Source organism: Coniophora puteana (genome assembly GCF_000271625.1).
Source record: "Coniophora puteana RWD-64-598 SS2 unplaced genomic scaffold CONPUscaffold_2, whole genome shotgun sequence".
Lineage (NCBI taxonomy): Eukaryota > Fungi > Basidiomycota > Agaricomycetes > Boletales > Coniophoraceae > Coniophora > Coniophora puteana.
Window position 1 is genome coordinate 3,190,177 of NW_006913054.1, and position 21,176 is coordinate 3,211,352.

Below are 21,176 nucleotides of genomic sequence, written 5' to 3' on the forward strand. Positions count from 1 at the left end.
GCTCCGATCGTGAATGAAGTTCCAGAGGACTGGGTGAGTTTGATACCGCGTGCCTGACTTGTTAGGCACTCACAGAGTATTTTAGGTGCCGTGGTTGAACAAGGCTGTCAATGAAAACTATGTATCGACACTACTATACAAGTGACGTTGGTGATGGGTGGAGATAAAGCAGCGCAGATTGTAGCTACTGTCTGAAGATGTACAGCTCGCATGCTCAATGACTCTAAAGACAACTTTAGCATGTTTGCTCTCATATTTGCGTTTCTGTCAATTTGAATTTCTGTGATATATTCTCACACATACGATGGCTATGTACCTGACCAGGGCCTCGTCGTCGAGTCAACGATTCTCTAAAAGAGTTGCAGTATAAATGTGCAAGATATTTGCGGCTGAGGATGGTCGCGCAGTTAGTGTGGTGTCTGAAACGTCATCGGATGGCACGCCGAATTGGCCTGCGGCATTTGCGGCCGAGTTGCGGAGTCCCAAAACCATGATGCGTGCCGATGTCGCAAGTTCCTCCTCTTTGCCAACAAGTCATCGAATCATCCTGGATAGGTGGGTACTGTGTAGCTCCCTACGATGCCTTCCTTCTCTTGAGAAGACATGCCAAAGCTTATACCACCATTTTCGTGTGTTAGTTGCTACTCTAAAGCTTCACTTGGTCCATAACTGTAATGGGTCTCATCTCGGAACGCCGGGACGAAGACCGATATGACAGGGGCTTCCGTCAAGCGGCGGTCTCCAGAAATTTCCATGCTGGCCGCGCTCGTTGATCAGCGCATACAATGTTCAAAGTCGACATTTTTAGGAACATTGTATGCAATATTTCTGTTTCGTGTCAGCCTATACGACCCTCTCGATCATCTAAACAAACGTCGGCGCTGGAAGACCGCAGAAAGCGGGAAGCGGCCTGGAAGTGACGCTAACGGCCAATACGATGGTCGACGGTGGTAAACTCATAACCAATTCTGGCTCGCCGCTGCTCTCCAACCAGAAGCATCAAATCGTATTCAGTCCACAATAGTAGACGATAAGGCAATGAGGCGCCGAGAAAGACGTGTGTAAGCTCCTCCGCTTGCAGCCCGCTTTTACTGGACCATCTACTCTCACCACCACCGGCGACGCATTTCCGGTTGAAGCTTCTTTTCTTTGCCACTTAGAGGCATTACCGGGTCACTGTTTCGGAGCGTGTTTCCAGGATTCGAGAGTGTTGTCGAACCAAGTACAGATTGTATACTGTACGTGACCTAATCAGACTAACCCGCTCTTACTCTAACTCTAGCCTCAAAGCCACCTCATCTCCATCACATCCACCTCAAGTCTCCAAGGTTGGGCTCATCACTTTCCCTTTCGCACCCATGTCGTCAAAACCGGTGCTGCCACCACCTGACAATGTAGAGGCGGAAAGACGACCCCTCCTCGCCCAGCGTCACCAGCAGGCAGAAGCTAAGGCACTGCATGATGCCACGCACGAGGTGATATACCAACGATTCTCGCCTTCCCAGAAAACGGCGATAGTCGCGATTGTGTCCGTCGGCGGGTTTTTACCGCGTGAGTCTCAAGTTCTTTGGAATTTTCACTCTCTGTAAGGCGGCCCTCATCGCCTCGCTGCTGGTGTTGGTGCTTATACCTGTACGAGCGGATGCGTCTGATGCGCACACGTGCACTGCGTCCGTACGTTGCCAGCCAATTGTGATGCACGCATCATAATCATTGCCTTCGCTGAGCTCTTCATCTTCTCGTTGGTACCCCACATCGCGTATCCGCGCCATGCTATGCCTGCCTCATGACAAAACTTAAGACGCGATGGATTGGGTGTTGGCACTGAGCAGTTTTTGCATTGTGAGTGTTCATACCCTCCGTACCCGAAATTGCGCGCGATATTGACTCAACAGGTCCGGCAGTGAGGTAAGCTCACGCCTCCGCGCTTCGTGTGTCCCACTATGCTCACTTTGTGTCCCTAGCTTTACCGGAAGCCTGTCCATCCTCGCCACGGCGCTTGGATCCCTCATGTGGTCGGGCTACTCGACGTACTGTACGTGCTCTTTCGTCATATTTCTCTGGTAGACGTCTCCACTCATTACTACATGTTTGAAGACGGAAGGCGCGCCATTTATTTTGCAGGCTTGCACATCCTTGTTGTTGGGAGCGTCGGCGTCGCCGCGGCGCAGACACTGCCTCAGCTGCTTGTGTGGCGGTTCGTCCAGGCCTTTGGGTGTGCAGGCGGTTTTCCGCTCGGGAGCGGTGTGATCGGGGATATATACAAGCTCGAGGAGCGGGGGACAGTGATGGGTATTTTCTTTGGGGCGAGTCACAATCTATACGCAAGGGATACTTGGTGGGAGGGGCTGATTATATCTTGCATAGGCCTCGCTTCTTGCGCCTGCCATCGCCCCTCTCGTCGGAGGTACGGGCCAAGCTATCATAGACAACTTCATTGAGCAATTCATCTGATTTGATCGTTGTCTACCCAGGCATCGCCGCCGAATACTCCTCATGGCGCATCCTGCAGCTCATCCTTGGTCTCTGGGGATGTCTCGAGTACGTCCCCATTTGGGCTTTGCTACCTGAGACGAGTCACCCCGGCAAGCGGGGGATCGACAAGGTACCTGAGGGCGAGCGCAGCGGGATCATGGTTGTCAATCCCATTGCAGGACTGGGACTCATGCGCAGTCCGAACTTGTTCTTTGTGGTGAGCATGTTTCATCTATGATGAAATGGTATGAGAATGGGTGCTTATAGTATGTACAGTCTGTCGCTGGGTCTGCTGTATTGTTGACATCTTACGGTGTGTAATAAGCATTGAAGACGTATTATCGTGGTTGCATATTGAACGGATTGCTGTAAACGTAGTGTTGTTGGTGCCTCTAGCATACACTGTCGTAAGCATGTCCCCCAGGCGCTCAGTCTGGTCAACACATAGAATAAACCTGCTTACCTTGCCCTTGCAACTCAGGGTGTGCGGTACAACATCACTAGCTCAGCCCTGGTGGGCGCGTGCTTCCTCCCCAGCGGACTCGGGAGCCTCAGTACGTTTATACCTTGTCCCGTATTTCCTTGCCTTTAACATTGCCTCGAAGCTGGCGCGCCACTCGGCGGCCGTGTCTCGGACATCATAGTTCGCAGATGGCGGAAATGCCGAGGCGGCGAGTGGGTGCTGGAGGACCGCCTCCGGGCGGCGTGGGTCGGTGGCGTCCTCCTCGCGCCGCTCTCCGTTGAAACTGCGGGCCTCGTCACGGAGTATGTGGACGGGACAATTGGGCTCGTGCTCGTTTTGGTTTGTCTCTTCACGAATGGCATTGGGGTGAGTACTTTCTTTGTCTTTGTTTCATATGGACGCATTTGGCCTCTGAGTATGAACGTAAAATTGTGAGAGCTTATGACACGGCTGCATGTTGTAGGTCGACTTCGTGCTCAGCCACACGGCAGCGTACGGCGTGGACCTGATACACTCGAGGAGCGCGGAAATTATCGCTGCTAGCAGGTGAGTGTGCTCTTTCCCCTTCTATGCTGTAAAACATTCCAACACATTATTGTGTTTTCTGTTCTTCAGTGCGCTTCATAACCTGATCATGGCCGCGGCAACTGCAGTCATCTTGCCGTCTGTAGAGCGTTTCGGAGTGGCTGCGACGAACATTGGCGCGGCGGTTCTTGCATGGCTGGGTTACGGGTAAGTATCAATTTGCTGCACAGAGGACTCGCGTTCCATGCCGCTCATGCACTGAACTCGCAGGTTCATTCATGTCACAATCCGGTATGGAAAGCAGCTTAGGGCTTTTTCTCTTGATGTCGGATACTCCACTTTGTGAGACAACTAATGATCCGATCCGACAATGTAGATAATGAATATAGAGTAGCACCGTATTGGGTGCTGCGCATGCATAGTTCGGGGCGATGAAGACCAAAAGTCACAGACAATAACGCCCACAACGACAGTCCAGAAAGTGTGAATCTGCTCAAGACGAGGTCTCTGAAAATGACTCGCACGATTCCTAGTTGACGGACGTACAACGCGTCAGCAAGAAAGTGAAAATGCGACGGTCGTCCCCAGTTCCGGGGATAAACAAAGTAATGAAGTTAGCCTTCTTTAACATACGCTCGCCCCCCAATACAGCAAGTACTGATGTCTATCAAATCGAGGCAACGCTCGCTACAACGTTGACAGACCATATGTATAGCCAACTATCACAACTACAAACAGGAGCTTGACTTGAGTGTACGAAGTATAGTCACTGAACAGAATCCTACTATAGGGTGGCCCACATTATGTGGTGTTGTAACAAATATCTAAAAATAGCGATCCTATCATTCGATTTTGTCTAGTTGTTTGCGTTGCCAGTCGTGTACCCGACGTCCACCCATGCTCTGAGCTTCTCTCCACGATGAATCATCACTAACAATAGCCTTAAACATAGCCGAAAATCAGTTTCGGAAAGCGAAAGCATGCCGAACAGTGTCGAACAGTAAACTCGCAAACTCACCCATAGCCAAACCATGACAACGCCGCGCACCACAGGTCCGTCCGCCAGACACCGAGCGTCTCAATGGACGGCATTATGCTTACAGTGCCAATCGCGACTAGAACGGATCTGACGCCACTAAAACGCAAGAAAAGTGTGAGCGACGAGGATGATTACAAGCAAGAAGTACTCACAGGTACGCCGAGGATGCCTCTGCGCTCTGGCTCTGCAATACATCGACAATGTACGCCACCAGCATCGTCGTCACAGACACAACCTAGAAACCAAATCAAGCCAGATGAGCAAACCTGTATCTCCCGCCGCAACATCCTGGACACTGGCAAATTGAAGACTCACCCCCAACCCGTTCATGAAAAGCGCCACTAGGCTCAACACGATACCTGGAGCCCCGTCCACAAACTCCGAGGCAAAGCCGGCCAGCAAGACTGACACCGGGACGAGGAATCCAGCGCCCACGATCGACGCTTTCAGGCGGTCCTCGGGGACCCATTTGGCCCCGCGTTCTTCTCGTGACTTTTGCACGATGCGGTCGGAGATCCTACCGAAGAGTGGAGCACCCACTGTGTGGAAGGGTATGGTGGCCATAAACAGTCAAAAGGGGTAGCGTGACTCACCAATGTTGCCTATGGCGGATGGGATGAAGCATGCGCCAACCCATGTTTCGTTTTTTATGTTGTAGCGTTCTCCCTGATCGTGCTTGTCATGGAAGTGAGGGACGCTCAGAGACTGAGACTTACAATCGTGATTGGCAGAGGTATCCAAAGAACTGTGTGGGAATAAAGAATGAAAACAAGTGTATGAAATAAGACAGCAATAGCAGCATACCAAAGTCTGTGAACAGGACACAGGCGCAGATAAAGCTCTACAGCTAACCCTTAAGCCTTGACGTCTGCGCATATTATGAGTATCACGTACCCCAAGAACAACGACAGGACTGCGCAGGAGCTTGAGGCTCTTGAACGGGTTGATGACAACAAGCCGCCTGCGAACGCCCGTCGCCTGCTCCATCTTGTCGATCCCAAGCGTGTTCGGATGACTCGTCTCGGTGAACAGGGAGCTAATCAGAGCAAGCGTGATGCACGACGCGAAGAAAAGACCGAACTGCGTCCATCGCCAGGACGCGTAGTGCGTTGCCATACCTGCTCCACCCCATGTGTGACTTGATATCCCACTTGAACAGACCATAGAAACTCACCGCCCAAAATTGGACCCATAGCAGGACCCGTAAGCTGGATCTGAGTGTTACAACCAGTTGTAAGCCGCGCGTTTGGCGTGTAGAACGTAGGGTGACTCACGGCCATGAAGATGCCCATCGCTGCCCCTCTCTCCTCCACTTTACATATGTCACCTATTACCGCAGAGCCTATTGATATGCCGCTTCCGGCGCCAAAAGACTGGATGAAGCGGAAGATCACGAGCTGAGGGACATTCTGGGAGAGACCAGAGCCTAGAGAACCGATGATCAAGCAGGGACTGCTGAGGAGGTACACGGGCTTGCGCCCATCTGCGTATCGATGGTCGCATAAGAGGGAGTGACGACGATTGAGAAGGATGGGTATAACTTACAGTAACCAGAGAACTGGCCCCAGAAGAGCGCGCCAATAGCTGAGGCAATCATCGACACGCTGATGGTTAAACTGTGACATGTGTCATGTTGAGTACAGGCAGAAATAGATAGGAGTTGAGGATAGACGTGCCTTATGACAGAGGGTGTCAAGTGGAGCTCTTCAGCGACCTGAGGAATCGAGGGTATGAATGAGCCAGACAGGAAGACTAGTAAAGGCAGGACACGTTATTAACTGTGCTTCTCTAAACTTAACCGTGAAGACACGAGAAAAACGAGAAGGTTAAATGGTGCGCACAAGGTATCAAGCCCGCCCACGAGATGATGAACACAATCATTCTCTTCTGTCCCTTCGTAAACCGGTCGTACACCACGTCATGCTGCTGGGTCGCAAACACGACAAGCAGAGGTGTTTCTTCATCATGTTCCGTGGTAATCATCGTATCCTAGAGCACACAAACGTCTATGGTAGACTCCTAATGGCCCTAATGGTGGTTCGGTGGTTGTGCAAAGAGGTGCAAGGGCAGTTAGCATCGTATTCGCATGTCATGGTCAAATTGCGCAACGGAACCGAACTCGGCTAAAGATCGGCCAACGACCAGATAAATCATTAACCTCGGCTACGGCCGGGCACTCGTGATTGGCGCCTCTCTAAGTCTGTTTCTTCCGCTACTGGTATGGTACTCATCCGATCCGTTCATGGAGAACGCCACATCTGACCATTTCCGTCAACGCGGAGGGATCCGACTTGTGGATATGCCACATCTTGCGCAACAATAGCGTCCATCGGCCATGAAAACACCTATAGCAAAATCTCTATTCGAATATCTAGTAGGTGGAGATCTCTCGTCCCTCTTCCAGTTGCTGGCACGACAGCATCCGCGAACAGGCACTCGACGTTCTCCTTCAAGCACACTCTCCAATCCATCGCCTCCGCCCCTACTAATTGTCGCCCATACTGGTTGTATAACCAATGTCAACCCATGCCCTCAGCTTGTCTCCGCGGAGCAATAGAACCATCAACAAGCTGTCCAAGTATAAGCGCGCAATGTCAAAGGAGGAAGAGCAACTGAATTTGAAAGACTCACGCATATCCAATCCATGCGAAGGCGGCGCACAACAGATCCGTATACCAGACGCCGAGGTGCTCGATCGAAGGCATGATGCCCAGAGTGATAATCGAGCAAAGGATAGAGCGGACACCACTGGCGGCAAACAAGGGCGGAAAAGGGTTAGAATGAGTGTTTACGGCGGTGCCGGGGATAGCCTAGAAATATTGCATGAAGAGAAAGGCTCACAAGTACGCCGAGGACGCCTCCGCACTCTGGCTATGCAGCACATCTACAATGTACGCCTGCAGAACTGCCATCACAGCTACAACCTAGTATGAACAATCAGTATCCTGCCCGACGGCTCAGCTAAATCCAAGTCAAACCCAAACTCACCCCAAGACCATTCATCAGCAGCGCTACGAGGCTCACGAAGATTCCCAGCGGCCGGTTATCAATAAACGCCGACGCGAAGCCAGCCAGAACGACCGAGACCGGAACGAGAAAGACGCCACCGAACTTTGCCGCATTCAGACGGTCCTCGGGCACCCACTTTCCGCCTCGTGCCTCTGCGTACTTCTTCACGATGCGATCCGAAATCTTGCCGATAAAAGGCGCTGCGACTAAATGAAGATGGTAAAATTAAATGAAGTCGAATAGGGAAGACGGCTACGTTTAGAAATTCGGGCAGGTATCAGGCGGCACGGGGGGCTTACTGAGATTTCCAGCTGCAGAGGGGAGGAAGCATGCGCCGACCCAAGTCTCGTTCGTGATGCCGTAGCGTTCGCCCTTGACGTGCGGTTAGATTAAAGCTCAGAAGGAATAAGCTGGTGCCTTACGATGGTGTAAGGAAGAGGCACCCAAAGTACTGTAGAAACATTTATGTCAGGGCATGTCAAGGAAATGAACAAAGGAGTGTGCCTACCGAAGTCGGTGTACAGCGTGCAAGTACCGATTAAGCACTTGAAGACGCATTGATTTATCAGTTGAAGATTCAATGTGCTGAATTGCACTTACTATGATCACAATAACGGGGCTCCGCAAGAGCGCCAAACTATTGAACGGGTTAATGAACACAAATTTCCTACGAACACCCGTCTCCTGCTCCGTCTTATCAATTCCGAGGGTGTTCGGATGGCTCGTCTCGGGGAAGCACTGCCAGATCAGAGCGAAAGTAATGCACGACGCGAAGAATAGCCCGATCTGCATCCATCTCCAAGAAGCATAGTGCGTAGCAAGACCTGTGCCAACTGTCAGCCAAGGACATGGGACCGAGCTGCGCTCGGCGCTCACCGCCCAAAATTGGCCCAGCCGAAGGACCGACCATCTGAATCTGAAAGTAATACGTTTGTTAGACCGGTGACTATCAAATGAACCGAGGACAAGGCTTACGGCAAGGAAAATACCCATCGCACCACCTCGCTCCTCAAGCCTGTATATGTCTCCGACGACAGCCGAGCCGATTGAAAGACTACTTCCGGCGCCAAATGCTTGAATGAAGCGGAACACCACGAGCTGGGACACGTTCTGGGCAAGTCCAGAGCCAAGAGAGCCCACGATCAGGCAGGGGCTGCTAAAAAGATAGACAGCTTTGCGCCCGTCTTCGGTTCCAGCATGAGTGGTGCTGAAGGCGAGAATGCAATCTTTGTTTACAAACACTCACAGTAGCCAGAGAACTGTCCCCAGAAAAGAGCGCCGAACGCTGAGGCAAGGGTAGAGACACTGATCGTCGAGCTGCAAGTCGAAATTGAACAACACCGAGCAGAATACTGCACGCCTGAAACGTACCTGATAATGGCCGGAGTAGAGCCAAGCTCATCCGCAACCTGCGGTATCGACGGTATGAACGAGCCAAAAAGGAAAACTAGAGAGCATTAAGCGACGACCGATTCGTCAACTCGACGGAAGACGTGCAAGCAAGCGCAGAAGGACGCACAAGGAATCAAGCCAGCCCAAGAAATGAGAAACAAAATGACCCTTTTCTGGGACTTCGTAAAGCGATCGTACACCGCCTGGTGCTGCTTCGCGCCTGCAGCGAGCAGCAATGGTGCTTCTTCGTCATAGAGCGTAGTGGGAGTCGAGGAGCCGGTCGCGACAGTCATCCCTTAAGGTTGTTCTTATAGTAGTGCTCTTGACGTTCGTAAGCGTGTGTCGTAAATCGTCAGTCGTGAACCCCCCGAAATGTCCGGGATCGAGGACAGTCGTGGTGAGGTGAGAAAACGCGAACAACGCACCTTTCGAGACCGATAGACTTTTATACTTAAGCGAACACGCTTTCAGGGACGGCGCGAAGCTCGTTTATTTGTTCCGAAACAGCCGATTAAGCGCGATGTGTTGGTGACTTCGGGCCACCTGACAAGCCTTTGTAAGCCCAGGGATAGCTTGATGGGGCTTTGTTATGGTCAAGTGTAGCCCAGGTATCTGGCTGGAAACGTCTGTCAGCTGGCCTCCATATACATACGAAGGTTCATGAGCTGCGACTTACCTCAATATTAATGGAGGTTTTGATACTCCATCGCATATCCCCGCGGATTTACTTGCCTGCATGTCGACATCGGAGAAACTAGCCCGAGCCCTGCGCCTCGTGAATCGTCTCCATTGTAAACTTCGTATTTATGGACGGGTATGGGCGCCTATCAGTTTGAGATGCACGGATGCGCACCAATCGCCAAGTGAACAGAGACATATCGTGGAATGTTCTGTCAGAAAAGAACGGTCGCTCTGTGAAAAGTTAGACACGAGGCGCAAAAGACTTCCGGACTCGGCGACGTCCGACTTCTCCTGCTGTATAAGGCGCCTATGTGGGCGCTCATCAACATCGTGCGATCTTTTTCTTATTGGCCAGCGCCTATCGTCTGATGGAACAACGTCATTGGCTCGTGCTCTCGATTGAACGCCGTCGATCGCAACTCAAAAGCTTGGATTTCACACTCGTATCCACAAAAGCAATACTACATTATACGACAATGCCACGGATCATTACTACTACTACATGGTGGATTTCGAGCACGTATCCAAGACATCTAAATCCTCGAGCAGAAAGATCAGAGAAGGAGATGAAGAAAGATCAAGGGAAAAATGAAACAAGCAAACGAGACATAACTACGGTGCGTAGCCTAATCCAAGACTCGACGCGGTCGAATCAATGGATCGGCCCGAGAGCAGCAGAACAATCAAAATATATGTACAACAAGAAGCAAAAGAAAAAGAAGGGAGAAAGGAAAGAAAGCAGAAAAAAAAGATAATGCAAAAACGGTCCCTGGTCTCTAAAAGGTCCACGGGCCATGTTCGCAATGCAAAATGCAAAAATGCCAATGCTTCAAAAGAACAGGCGCCAAAACGCTGAACACACCACGACCATGCCATGTGAAACTGTAAAATCCACTCCACTCCACTCCACGCCGCGCCGCTCCAATCCAGCATCAAAACATATCCACGTTCATATCCAAGAACTTGAAAGCAGAAAAAGCAAGAACGATGAATAGTGGCCATATCCCATACCACGCACGCAAAACCCACCGCGAGCAACACATTAGTCTCACCGTATCCACAGCCCACCCGCGTCGCCTGACTGCTTGCCTAGGAGCAAACGCCGCGTCGAAGGGGAGGGCACAAGGAGGGAGGGATTCACGAGGCGCAAGGAAATGCGACCGATCACGATCCAAAGACAACAACGTTTCTCATACGTAGGTTTGATGCGAACATAGACGCCGAGCCTGCTCCTCTACACGCGAAACAAGGCGAGACGAGGCGGGGCGCGGCAAGCAAGTATACAGACGAGGAGGATGGAGTGAGGGGCATTGGATAGATGGGATGGGGGTGGGGATAGATGGGGCACAGATAGAGAGTTCCGTAGATGATACCGATACCGAAGGGTGACTGACGAGTGCGCGGGAGTGCATGCGTGCGTGGGGTATGCAGCTAGAAGATACAAGGATGCATACAGACCGAGAGACGAGAGAGAACCGATGACCATGAGATGACCAATAGAGCGGCGTGAGATGGGGGGGAGACGAGATGGGGAGACGAGAGGATAGGACAGGAAAGCGAAAAGCAGAGCGAGCAGACATAGATGATTCGTAGATCGGAAAGCATAGCGTACAGGGCAGCATAGGCCGCCTTTCTTGTCTTGAAAATAAGAAAAAGTCTGGGAGTCGCGATATGATCAGTCAAAACGTTCCGGCGAAAGAGAACAAAGGGAGCACTCACCCGTAGACATCCGAGCCTAATCCATATTTTTTTTGACTACGAAACCCTCAGGCGAGATCCATCTCCGACACGCTCATGTCCACATCGCGCTCATCGCCGCTGCCTTCGCTTTCGCTGTCGTCGGCATCGACATCAGCATCAACATCGGCAGCAGCATCGAGCGGCGTAGTAGAGACAGAATGCGACAGCGAGGACCTGACGTACTCCTGCGGCGCCGCCGGCCTGCGCTTCGTGATCGGGCGTGAGACGTCGCTGCGCCGGAAATACATCTGCGCGACGAGGTGGCGTACGCTCCCAAACATGCACGCGCGCTTGCTTTTCCGCTCCTTCTCTGGAGAGCCCCCGAGCCCACCGCTCGCACTCGAACCCAAACTCGAACTCGAACTCGACCCTTCGCCAAGGCTACCCTCGACGTCACCCGAACCCGTCGACGTCGAAGCCGGAACCGGCGTGCTACCGGCCCCAGCCCCAACACCAACACCAGCCCCACACCACTCGTCCATCTTCAGCCTCAACAGCGCACTAACCTCCCTACTCCTCTCCTTCTCCCGCCTCCGTATCCGCCTCGCCTCCGCCCGCGTCATCAGATCCACATCCACCCCACCACTAACCGCCGCATGCTCCAGCCTAGACGCCGCGCGCTCCGCCGCGATCGACCGCCTCCGGAGCTCGAGCAGCCTGCCCGCCTCCGGATGCTCGACGCCCGCGCTGGCGCTGCCGTCGTCCGCGCTCAAGCCAAAACCAAAGCCGAGGTCAAAGTCCTCGGGGCTCGGCGAGCGCGGGAACGGCACGTCCTGCGGGTCCTCGAGCAGCAGCAGTGGCTCGCTCGGCGTCAGCGGTGGGACGAAGAGTGCGCCGGGGGAGGCCGAGAGCGCGGGGAGGAGGTCATCGTCGACGTCTCCACCGGGAAGGGAGAGCAGGCCCTGGCTCGGCGAGATGATGGAGAGAGGGTGGGGAGCTTCGACCATGATCACGTCGCTATCCGGGAGGATAGCTGCAGAGCGAATCGAGGGGGACTCAGGCATTACGAGCGGCGGTTCATCGTCAAGCTCGGGCAGATCGAGGCTGGATATTGACGGCGAGCTGGGTGGGCAGAAGTCTCGTGGCTCGTGCTCATCGTCTCGGCGAAATAGGGGGCTGGGCGATCGATGATGGTGATGATATGCCGATGGGTTGGGGCAGAGGTGGTCGCGAATAGGGGAGAAATCAAGTCGTGGAAGGTCGTTCAGGGCATCGTCGTCATCATCGTCGTCTTCATCCTCATCCTCATCGTCGTGGTCCATGTTCAGATCTGGCGGCAGAAGGTCTCCGCTCTTGCCGGCGCGGGGAGACTCGGGCGACCACAGCGGCATCCAAAAGTCATCGTTGCTGCTCGTCGAGGGATGGGATGAAGAATCGTTCAAAAGGGCGGAATTAGCGTCGTCGAACGGCGAGAGCCATTCGGGTGACAAGGGCGAAGGGGGCTGGTCAGTCGTCGAGTCCTCCTCGAGTACAGGGGGAACCTCATTTACTTGAGCCTCTGCCTCGCATTCTTCGTCGTCCACAATATCCATGTCCTCATCACCATCGTCATCGTCATAAAAGTCACCGTCGCCGTCTTCATCCTCTTCCTCCTCCGTACCATGTCCACCGGGGACATCATCCGTACACTGCTCGTCGTCGTCCTCTTCTTCATCGTCATCATCATCAGGAAGTGCCTGCGTCGGGTGACGCTGCGTCGGAGGTGGCGTCAACGGCTTGTATCCAGCGAGGTCGACGCGGTGCATGACCTCCGGGGAGTCCAACACGGCGTCGAGACCTGCCGCGTACACCGGCAGGTAGCCAGAACCCGGCGCCTCATCGTCCGGGAGGGGAACGCTGCTCTTGCGAGCGCGGTCGCCCGAGGGACTCGGAGGCGATGGGTAGATGGCGCGGGCCGATGGATGGCTGAACGAACGACACTGGCGGTCCCGGGTGTCGAAAAATGGGGTCGGGAACTCCTCAGAGGCAGAGCGGGCCACTGCGGTGGCAGATCCGGGACGATCGGGTTTCCTGTGCCAGGCGGGTGGGCTCGGCGACACCTGGGTAGGAGAAGAGGAGATGGCGGCTAGTTCGGCGGTAGCAGGTGGTGGGCGGGAGTGCTGGGGTATAAAAACGGGCGCAACAAGAGCATCCGTGTGGTGATGGAGCATCTTGTGCGCTGTGTCCTCTCGATGGTGGTCAAGAGGGCTGAAGAGGGTCCGTGTCAGACAATTGTCATGGGGCGCTTGGGCTTTGGGGCTTTTGTTGAAAAAAAGAGAAAGGCATGGAGAGCCGTACTCACAACGGAGCTAGAGAGAACCGAAAACGCTACTGCACATCCCACTGAGAAAGAGCCTGTTGTTGTCGAGAAGGAGAATGAAGAAAAGAAAGAGAAGGAGGAGGAGGAGGGCCCAGCAAGAGCTGGAGGTGGTGAGCCTCGTGTGCAGAGTGGCGGAGACAGTGGGCCCGCTCGGGATTTGCCATGGCCTCGCAGCGGCGGAGAAACAAGCAACAGCCACCCGGCCACGCTTCCTCTCCCAGCCACACCCAGGCTCTCTCTCCCCACTCGCCAAATCGGCTCTATCAATTACATCAATCATCTCACACACTCCATACTCGTAATAGCGCCCTCTACACGCTTCAAGCACGCCAATCCTCAATCAGGGCCACTCACTCCGACAATGAGGCCCCCATGCGTTCCACGTCCATCACAGCTTGTGTGTCCAATCCCATTTCATAAATACGTATCAGAACATAATGGACATACAACAACACAACGTTTATGACGGTGCGTCGTGCATCTTCGCCTGGACCGCCGCCCCAAGCATCGCCTTCCCATGCGACGCCTGGTGCCACAGCGTCTGCTCCCCTTCAGCTGCATGCGGCTCCAGGTCGTTCTCCGACACGCCTCGCACCGTCTTCGCGTACTCCCTGCACGCATCCGTGCTCTTCTTCAGCTCCGGATCCCCGTGGTCCAGCGCGCACACATCAAAGTCCGCAAAATTGTACTCCATCAGCGCCTTGAGCTGCGGCAGCATCTTCGGGTCCGGCGCGTACGTCCCCGAGTTATTGTCGATCACGAGCTCCCACTTCACCTTGTCGTCCGGCACGTCATCCGAGAACTTGTCCCAACCGCCTTTAGGCCGCGGGTGGAACTCCCCGCTGTAGTACACGCTCTCGGCGCAGTTCGAGTGCAGCGCGTGCTTGGACGCAAAGTCGACGAAGAACGCGGCTCCTGTCTCCGAGAACCGGAATGACTGATCCTGCTCTGCAATCACGTAGGTATACACGGCAGGCTTGATCCGATTTGCGAACGGCGTCTCCTTCGTGCCTGCCAGCTGCTTGTCTCCGCCGTGGAGCAGCGCAAAGAAGTCGCCCGCATGGTCAAGGTCACCAAATCCATTCGACATTGTGCGCGCGTAGAGCAGGTGATGCCCGGCCTGGATCCCCTTGCGCACCGCTATCGAGGTGGGGCCCTTGAAGATCGTCTGCGCGGCCTTGTAGTCCTTGTTCCACGGCTGGACCGTGTCGCCAAAAAAGAGTGGTATACCCTTAACATACACCTTCCACGTTGAGTAAAGCCGGGTATCTTTGAGGTTCGCAAGGGCCCCAACTGTTGGAGAGCTGTGCTTCGAATAGCGTATTGGGCCATCGAAGAGGTAAGGGTGAGAGCGTGCATCATGGGCAGAAGGCTGCGAGTCTATCTGTGTGATGTGGCAGGCAAGGCGAACCATAATCGCTTCATTAGAAGAATGTAAAACATAGCATCCGCGGGCAACACACCTTCAACCAGAACGTGCCGCGGTGCTTGGATATAATAGGTCCCTCAATCTCAATTTCACGTGCTCCAGCATTGACGGAGGTCGCAAACTTTCCGATGTAGTCGTCGACAGGAGCGCCGTTATCTTTATCATGCAGGTCAACTTGTATAGTCGCTGTCGACGGTACGTTCTTGACCTTCCACACTTCGTTCCACACAGGTGCGAGTGTTCCCGACTTCACGGACGACCTGTAATGAAACATCATTGCACATCAACATTGTCCATCATACGTGTGTCAGAGAAACACGACGCGATGGTAAGACGTACACGAAGAGAAGCGTCTTGTCGAGCCGTGCGTGGAAGTAAGGATCTGCGGTGCCAGCAATGTCCATTTTCGGCAGATTCGCGGCACCGATGAACTAGAGCGATAGAACATAACGATCGATCAACGTCAGTAATCGTGCAGTGTGGCTTGAGTTCATGTTCGCATTCATATTATAATAGCACGCGGTGGCAGCCAGAAGGAAGAGAGCAAGCCGGCCACCGGCTGAAGATGATTTCATCTCAGCGAACAGACTGGTGCATAAAAAGCGCAAGCCCTCCCACGCGAACGTTCGCTGGAGCCAGGGCAGCCTGCCCGCGCATATATGCATGCATGCTCACATGGACGATACAGATGCAGTTGGTAGATGATGCAGATGGACGGGGCTGGATCATGAGCAGACGGCTCACCTGAATCGTAATATCCACAAACCTGATATCGACACTCAGCTCCTCGGCCGCCGCCATCGCGCGCTCCGCCGGGTTGAACCCTCCCTTCGCCCTCATGCGCTCGCCGAGGCCCTGGGCGATCTGGACGGCGTTGGCGACGGGCTGGAGGAGGTTCTTGTGGTTCGACATCTTGAAGAAGTTGCTCTTGCTCATGGATCTGGATCAAGCTCGGTTGCAAGGCTGAGCCCGTCCGGATGTCTTGGCCTTATGGACCGCTGTCAATGGCTGAGTCCTTCATCACCATTGGGGGCCGCAGCACTGCACAGGAACTGAGACGGTATATCCACCAAACCCTGTGCTAGGGTCAGGAACCCATGACGATGTTTTCTTATATGGGCAAGCAGCTCCTGTCTGTGCCGGTTGCTCCTTGTTCCTCCTCTGCCTCGGAGCCCAACACAAGCTCCCTGTGATCATGACGTGCATGACGTTCTCGGTGCCTCAAAAGAACTCCTACACCACGATGGTGCTACTCTATTTTCAAGCCACGCGTTCTCGGTACGGAACCTCAGTTGTCTCGCACAGTGGAGTACCCAACATCAACCCAAGCCCTGAACTGCTCTCCGTACTGAATCGTGATGTGGATGAGTCTACCAAGTCGTCGCACGTTAGCGGCACGGAACATGACTTCTTTAAGCAGTAAAACTCCACTCACCCGTAACCCAGCCACGCAAGCACCGCCGCGCCGATATTTGTTGCAGCCACTCCGAAATGCTCTATAGAAGGCAGGATGCCTGCGGTTGCGACAGCGATGACTAAGCTTCGAAGGGCACTTCGTAGCGGAAAACACAGCGATGTGTCAGAATGGTTTACAGTCTAGGGTGCTACAGCCCGCTCACCTGTTAGCAGCGATAATCTCCGCGCTCCGCGAGTGTATCAGGTCCACGCCGTACGCAGCTGAAGGGCTCAGCACGAAGTCGACCTACACCATGCAACCATGTCGTCAGCTCTCATTCCACAGGGCCAAATATTTTCTGGCCAATTAACGCAGAACACTTACCCCCATACCGTTCGTGAAGAGACAAATCAAGATGAGTACGAGCCCAAGCGTACCATCCACGTACTCGGTGACGAGACCCGCAGCCGCGACGGAGAGCGGCACAAGGAAGACGCCGCCAATCCATACAGCCCGGAGGCGGTCCTCCGGCACCCACTTGCCACCTCGGCGTTTGCGCCATTTGCGAACGACAATGTCCGAGAGACGGCCTGCGAGTGGTGCGCCAGCTTCGAAGCAGGGTCAGCTTCCAGATAAGTCCATCGTGGAGGACGCAAAGGAGGCGTACTTAGGTTTCCAACCCCGTTGGGGATGAAGCATGCGCCCACCAGAGCAGAGTTGGTGATGTTGTATCGCACGCCCTGAAACACAAGAACATCACTCAAGCGTTTGAGCAGAGCAAGTGCGTATACAGGAATCGGCTTACCACGGTATATGCTAGAGGGACTAGCAAAACTGCGCAAACCGATTCAGTCCATCACCTCAGCCACCGTGTATGATGTACGCTCACCGAAATCTGTCAGCAGCGCAACAGATCCTGCTATCGACTTTGCGGACACCCATAAGCACGCCCTCGGTACCCCTCACAAAAACACAGTGCATGCTCACCACGAAGAACAAGTTCGGACTGCGCATGAGCCCCAGCCCTGCGATAGGATTGATGATCTTGATTCCGACGCGCTCGTCCTCCGGCACCTTGTCGATCCCGCGTTGACCTGGATGGCTCGTCTCAGGTAGTAATGCCCATATGAGCAGCCACTCAAGGCACCCCCACAGACCGAGGATGAGCTGCATGACGCGCCACGATGAGTACTCTGCGGCAATGCCTGGGATGAGACAGTGGCAGTCAGAACAAGGCCACTCAAGACATTGGCGATTAGCCCATACCACCGGCGAGAGGAGCAATTGCGGGTCCAAAAAGTGAGGCCTATAGCACATACGTAAAGATACGAAGTTGATCAGCAATTGCCCGCAGGCATACCTTGCGTACGGATCGCTACTCACCCCAAAGAAAATGCCCATCGCAGTGCCCCGCTCCTCGAGCTTGTATATGTCCCCGATAACCCCACTCCCGAGCGGAAAGCCGCCTGCGCATCCAAAAGCTTGGATGAATCGCCAGAAGAGTAGCTGCGGAAGGTTACGCGCAGCTGCGACACCGACGCTCCCGACGACGAGGATGGGCAAGCTCGCGAAGTAGATGACACGCCGGCCGTCTTCATGACGACGAGCAGTAAGCAAATGGTGCTTCTCTTCAGGTAAGTGGTGAAAGCACGTACAATACGTGGAGTATCCAGACCACATGAGAGATCCGAACGCCGTAGCCAGTATAGACAGGCTCACGGCCAGACTACGACACAAGACCAGCAACAGCATGTTCAGCACGAGCAGAACGGTACGGGCATTCAGGTATGGAGACACAAACTTACCTCACAACCGGGCCCGTCGAGTCCATATCGCGCGCGATCTCGGGTATGGAAGGTATAAACGTTCCTGACACGAACACTGCCAACGCAACATCATGTCATCGCGTCGCGCGTTCCGCCGTGATGCAGGTGGAGTCAGAAGGAGTCAAAATTGAACCCAAAACCCAAGATCATCGTCCGATCAGTCGATTTGGCGACGGAGCACAACAAAAGCATCCGAGGCGAAGGTTATAAATACAGACACGATGTCAGAACGCAGACGCGATTGGATACAACGGAACATGGCACGGATACGCGATATGGGTGCAACATAGAAGGTTCAAAGGTCAGCGATAGCGAAAACATCACAGCTGGCCGTGACACACGCGTAAAACGCGACTGTGTGTGTAGGCACCAGCACTAGGACCAGCGCTAGCGGCACGATAAGAGGACACACAGAGAACTTAACGACTCACGCGGCAAAAGGCCACCAATCGACACGATCGCGAGTATCATCCTCTTCTGGGAAGGCGAGAACCGCCTGTATATCACGTCGTGTGCGGCCTCCTCGAGCGCCTCATCCTCCGCCGGCTGGTGGTGCTGCGCAAGGAGGGGGCATGTTTCCCCGTCCGTGCTGTGTAGCGGTGGTGGTGCCGGCTGTGCTGACATGGGCGAGAAAGGAAAAGCGAAGAGCCCGACTTCGGAGACTTGGAACGGACGGATAGGAAAATGAAGGGCGAGCGTGTTCCTTTATATTGTCTCCGCGATTGGGGCGGCCTCGAGGCTCGAGTCAGAATAAGTGGGCTTTGACAGGTGACTCGCGTTTCTTGTTCTATCAGTTTATAATCTCACTCTTGTCTTGATAACGCTCTCGAACCGGGACTCACCTCCGAAACGGCGTCCCAGTCGTTCCGTTAGCCAGTGAAGTGGAGAAGCTTCAGGCGAAGATGTGTGACCAATGGTGGTGAGAGTAGATAGTCCTGCAAAGTGGCCTGCAAACGGATGGGCAATGCACCCTGCTCGGGGCCTCGGGGAATTTTCGCCTGTCATCATAAAATAAATACAGGTTGATTCCTGCGGGCGGAAAGCAGCGGCGCGGAGCCTTGAATTGGCTTTGAGCTTGCCGTCGTTGACCATCACATCAATCGTCCACGTCAACACCACTCCCAGGTTGCCCCTCGTTATCTCTGCAGCGACGGCACTGAGTTAGACGCATAGAAGGTTCGTGTGTATTGGTGTGGAATAGACGTTTGCATACGATTATCGAATTGAGGTATCTCTTGGAGACTTTGGAGACTGTATGCGTTGATCATTGAGCACAGCACTCAAAGCTTTCGGAAGGCCGCCGCGCGGGCAGAGCCATTTGAGGTGAAAGCCCCTATCACATCGGTCCTCGTCCCGACGTCCCGAGTTTGTCCTGGCTCCAACTAAATGGAAAAAGCTATGAATCAGGCGAAAAGCAGCCACCAAGTCATGATAATAGTGGTAGAGCAGACACTTGGCACACCTTCTCGACAGTGAAAATCAGGCGTCACAGGAAGCTGTCCACACTAATTCGGCGTCAATGTCAGCGCAGTACTAGGCAATGACGCATATCATGAACTCAGAGGGGTCTACTGGAACTAAGACGACTCGTCCTTGGATACACAGATTTATTGTCGCCAAAAGGTGGGACAAACATATCTACAACTATTGTTACTGCACAAAATGTCCTGTATGAATAGCCCACCCAATCATGGAAATGAAATTTGCTTGACGTTCATAGAAACCCGCCACAAATCCGACGATCCAACGCTTCCATCGACCATCTAGCGTCCAGCCGTTATACATAGCGACGTACTCGAACCATTGCGGATAGAAACCCGCGTGTTCCCAGTCGATCAGCCATACACGATAATTGCCGTCAACCATGACATTGTGAGGCGCAATGTCAAAATGAGTCAGAACGAGAGGCAAGGATGAATCAAAGGCGAGGTGCGGCGGAAGGTTTCTCCCAAAACGCCGGGATACTTCTACTTTGTGGTTGAACCATTGTGCGAGCTCGTCACAGGAAGCAAAGGGACCACCACCCTTGGGACGCAAATGAATGCTACGTATACGCCGAACAATAAGCGACTTACATAGTCATAAGAAAACGTGGGTCCATAGCACAGTTGAGGCACTTCGCCTATTGGACCGGGAAAGTGCTTGCTTTGGGGAGTATTGGGAACGAGGATTCGCCGAAGCTGTCGGATGTAGCTGCGGATTGACCAGAGGATGCGGAAGTGTTGCCATAAGCCTAGGTGTTCCCAGCATTTCTCCACTGTCTCTCCGGAGATATATTCCATAACAAAGCCTTTGCGTGTCCCGATATTTAGAACACGCAGGACACCAGGAACTGCGATGCTGGACGATGCTCGGACAAGGCTTATCGTGAGCGGTTCCGAGTCTGGCCCCCCAGTTTTTATCACGGCGTCATAGGCAATGCGACGAACGGAGGTTTTTATGAAGTATGTTGCCTCAGAGAGCCTCCATTCGGAATTGTCGAACAAGGCGAACAGGTCTTTGTCGGTTAATGATGAGATGTCTCCCCAGGATGAAAGCTACGTGAAAGTGTCTGCGAAAGCCCTTTGAGAAGAACGTTCGAGAGTTCAACTGATGTGGGATCCTTCGTCGGCGTTACAATTTTGGAGTTGAGTGTGGTTGCCATCGTCGTTAAAATAGCCATCGACAACGGTAAGAACTTGAAATAATGGCAGCATCAGCCGCAGTGCGCGCCATCCGAAGACTTTCAAACACCGCACTAGCTCCGCGTCTCAGCTGCAAATGGCTTATGTTTACAACTGTCTTAGAGTCGTTGACTCGACGGGGTCCTGGTCGGGAGGATGGTCGTCGTATGTGTCAGAACATCACAGAAATTTGTATTGACAGGAATTCAAACCTAAGATTAAATATGCTACTTATTATA

General features: G+C 53.5%; 6 protein-coding genes across 6 annotated transcripts; 1 reads left to right on the forward strand and 5 right to left on the reverse strand.

Moving 5' to 3' along the window:
* Positions 1-1,358: 1,358 nt before the first annotated feature.
* CONPUDRAFT_150490 (MFS general substrate transporter) lies at positions 1,359-3,809 on the forward strand (the record flags this gene model as incomplete). The annotated part of the gene is made up of 13 exons (XM_007766916.1): positions 1,359-1,551; positions 1,848-1,908; positions 1,965-2,035; positions 2,098-2,285; positions 2,368-2,407; positions 2,475-2,692; positions 2,752-2,788; positions 2,854-2,882; positions 2,957-3,029; positions 3,081-3,304; positions 3,402-3,484; positions 3,554-3,670; positions 3,734-3,809. 13 exons carry the CDS (start codon positions 1,359-1,361, stop codon positions 3,807-3,809), a joined length of 1,410 nt encoding a protein of 469 aa, XP_007765106.1.
* A 395-nt stretch (positions 3,810-4,204) lies between these two features.
* Positions 4,205-9,288, reverse strand: CONPUDRAFT_135329 (MFS general substrate transporter). The gene is made up of 25 exons (XM_007766917.1): positions 9,031-9,288; positions 8,883-8,958; positions 8,758-8,828; positions 8,487-8,695; positions 8,388-8,427; positions 8,112-8,335; positions 8,020-8,056; positions 7,934-7,962; positions 7,811-7,883; positions 7,491-7,717; positions 7,344-7,426; positions 7,134-7,250; positions 6,344-7,072; positions 6,179-6,254; positions 6,048-6,118; positions 5,777-5,985; positions 5,677-5,716; positions 5,397-5,620; positions 5,307-5,343; positions 5,219-5,247; positions 5,096-5,168; positions 4,818-5,041; positions 4,655-4,737; positions 4,482-4,598; positions 4,205-4,404 (listed from the first exon to the last, which is right to left on the reverse strand). The coding sequence occupies exons 1-13, from the start codon at positions 9,194-9,196 to the stop codon at positions 6,988-6,990; spliced, it is 1,437 nt and encodes a 478-aa protein (XP_007765107.1). The 5' UTR covers positions 9,197-9,288; the 3' UTR covers positions 4,205-4,404; positions 4,482-4,598; positions 4,655-4,737; positions 4,818-5,041; positions 5,096-5,168; positions 5,219-5,247; positions 5,307-5,343; positions 5,397-5,620; positions 5,677-5,716; positions 5,777-5,985; positions 6,048-6,118; positions 6,179-6,254; positions 6,344-6,987.
* Positions 9,289-10,056: 768 nt separating this feature from the next.
* CONPUDRAFT_80177 (uncharacterized protein) lies at positions 10,057-13,655 on the reverse strand. Its single transcript, XM_007766143.1, has 3 exons — positions 13,606-13,655; positions 11,304-13,511; positions 10,057-11,241 (listed from the first exon to the last, which is right to left on the reverse strand). Exon 2 carries the CDS (start codon positions 13,472-13,474, stop codon positions 11,351-11,353), a length of 2,124 nt encoding a protein of 707 aa, XP_007764333.1. The 5' UTR covers positions 13,475-13,511; positions 13,606-13,655; the 3' UTR covers positions 10,057-11,241; positions 11,304-11,350.
* A 353-nt stretch (positions 13,656-14,008) lies between these two features.
* On the reverse strand, positions 14,009-16,073 carry CONPUDRAFT_98871 (uncharacterized protein). The gene is made up of 4 exons (XM_007766918.1): positions 15,797-16,073; positions 15,392-15,483; positions 15,087-15,312; positions 14,009-15,007 (listed from the first exon to the last, which is right to left on the reverse strand). Exons 1-4 carry the CDS (start codon positions 15,986-15,988, stop codon positions 14,084-14,086), a joined length of 1,434 nt encoding a protein of 477 aa, XP_007765108.1. The 5' UTR covers positions 15,989-16,073; the 3' UTR covers positions 14,009-14,083.
* A 235-nt stretch (positions 16,074-16,308) lies between these two features.
* Positions 16,309-18,846, reverse strand: CONPUDRAFT_98878 (MFS general substrate transporter). Its single transcript, XM_007766919.1, has 13 exons — positions 18,706-18,846; positions 18,254-18,329; positions 18,104-18,174; positions 17,832-18,040; positions 17,715-17,754; positions 17,436-17,653; positions 17,338-17,374; positions 17,254-17,282; positions 17,116-17,188; positions 16,833-17,056; positions 16,672-16,754; positions 16,488-16,604; positions 16,309-16,422 (listed from the first exon to the last, which is right to left on the reverse strand). Exons 1-13 carry the CDS (start codon positions 18,743-18,745, stop codon positions 16,341-16,343), a joined length of 1,299 nt encoding a protein of 432 aa, XP_007765109.1. The 5' UTR covers positions 18,746-18,846; the 3' UTR covers positions 16,309-16,340.
* Positions 18,847-19,924: 1,078 nt separating this feature from the next.
* On the reverse strand, positions 19,925-20,811 carry CONPUDRAFT_49132 (uncharacterized protein; the record flags this gene model as incomplete). Its single annotated transcript, XM_007765941.1, has 2 exons — positions 19,925-20,318; positions 20,366-20,811. Coding segments are annotated over 2 exons (840 nt in total), but the record flags the coding sequence as incomplete, so codon positions are not given.
* Between the last annotated feature and the right edge of the window lie 365 nt (positions 20,812-21,176).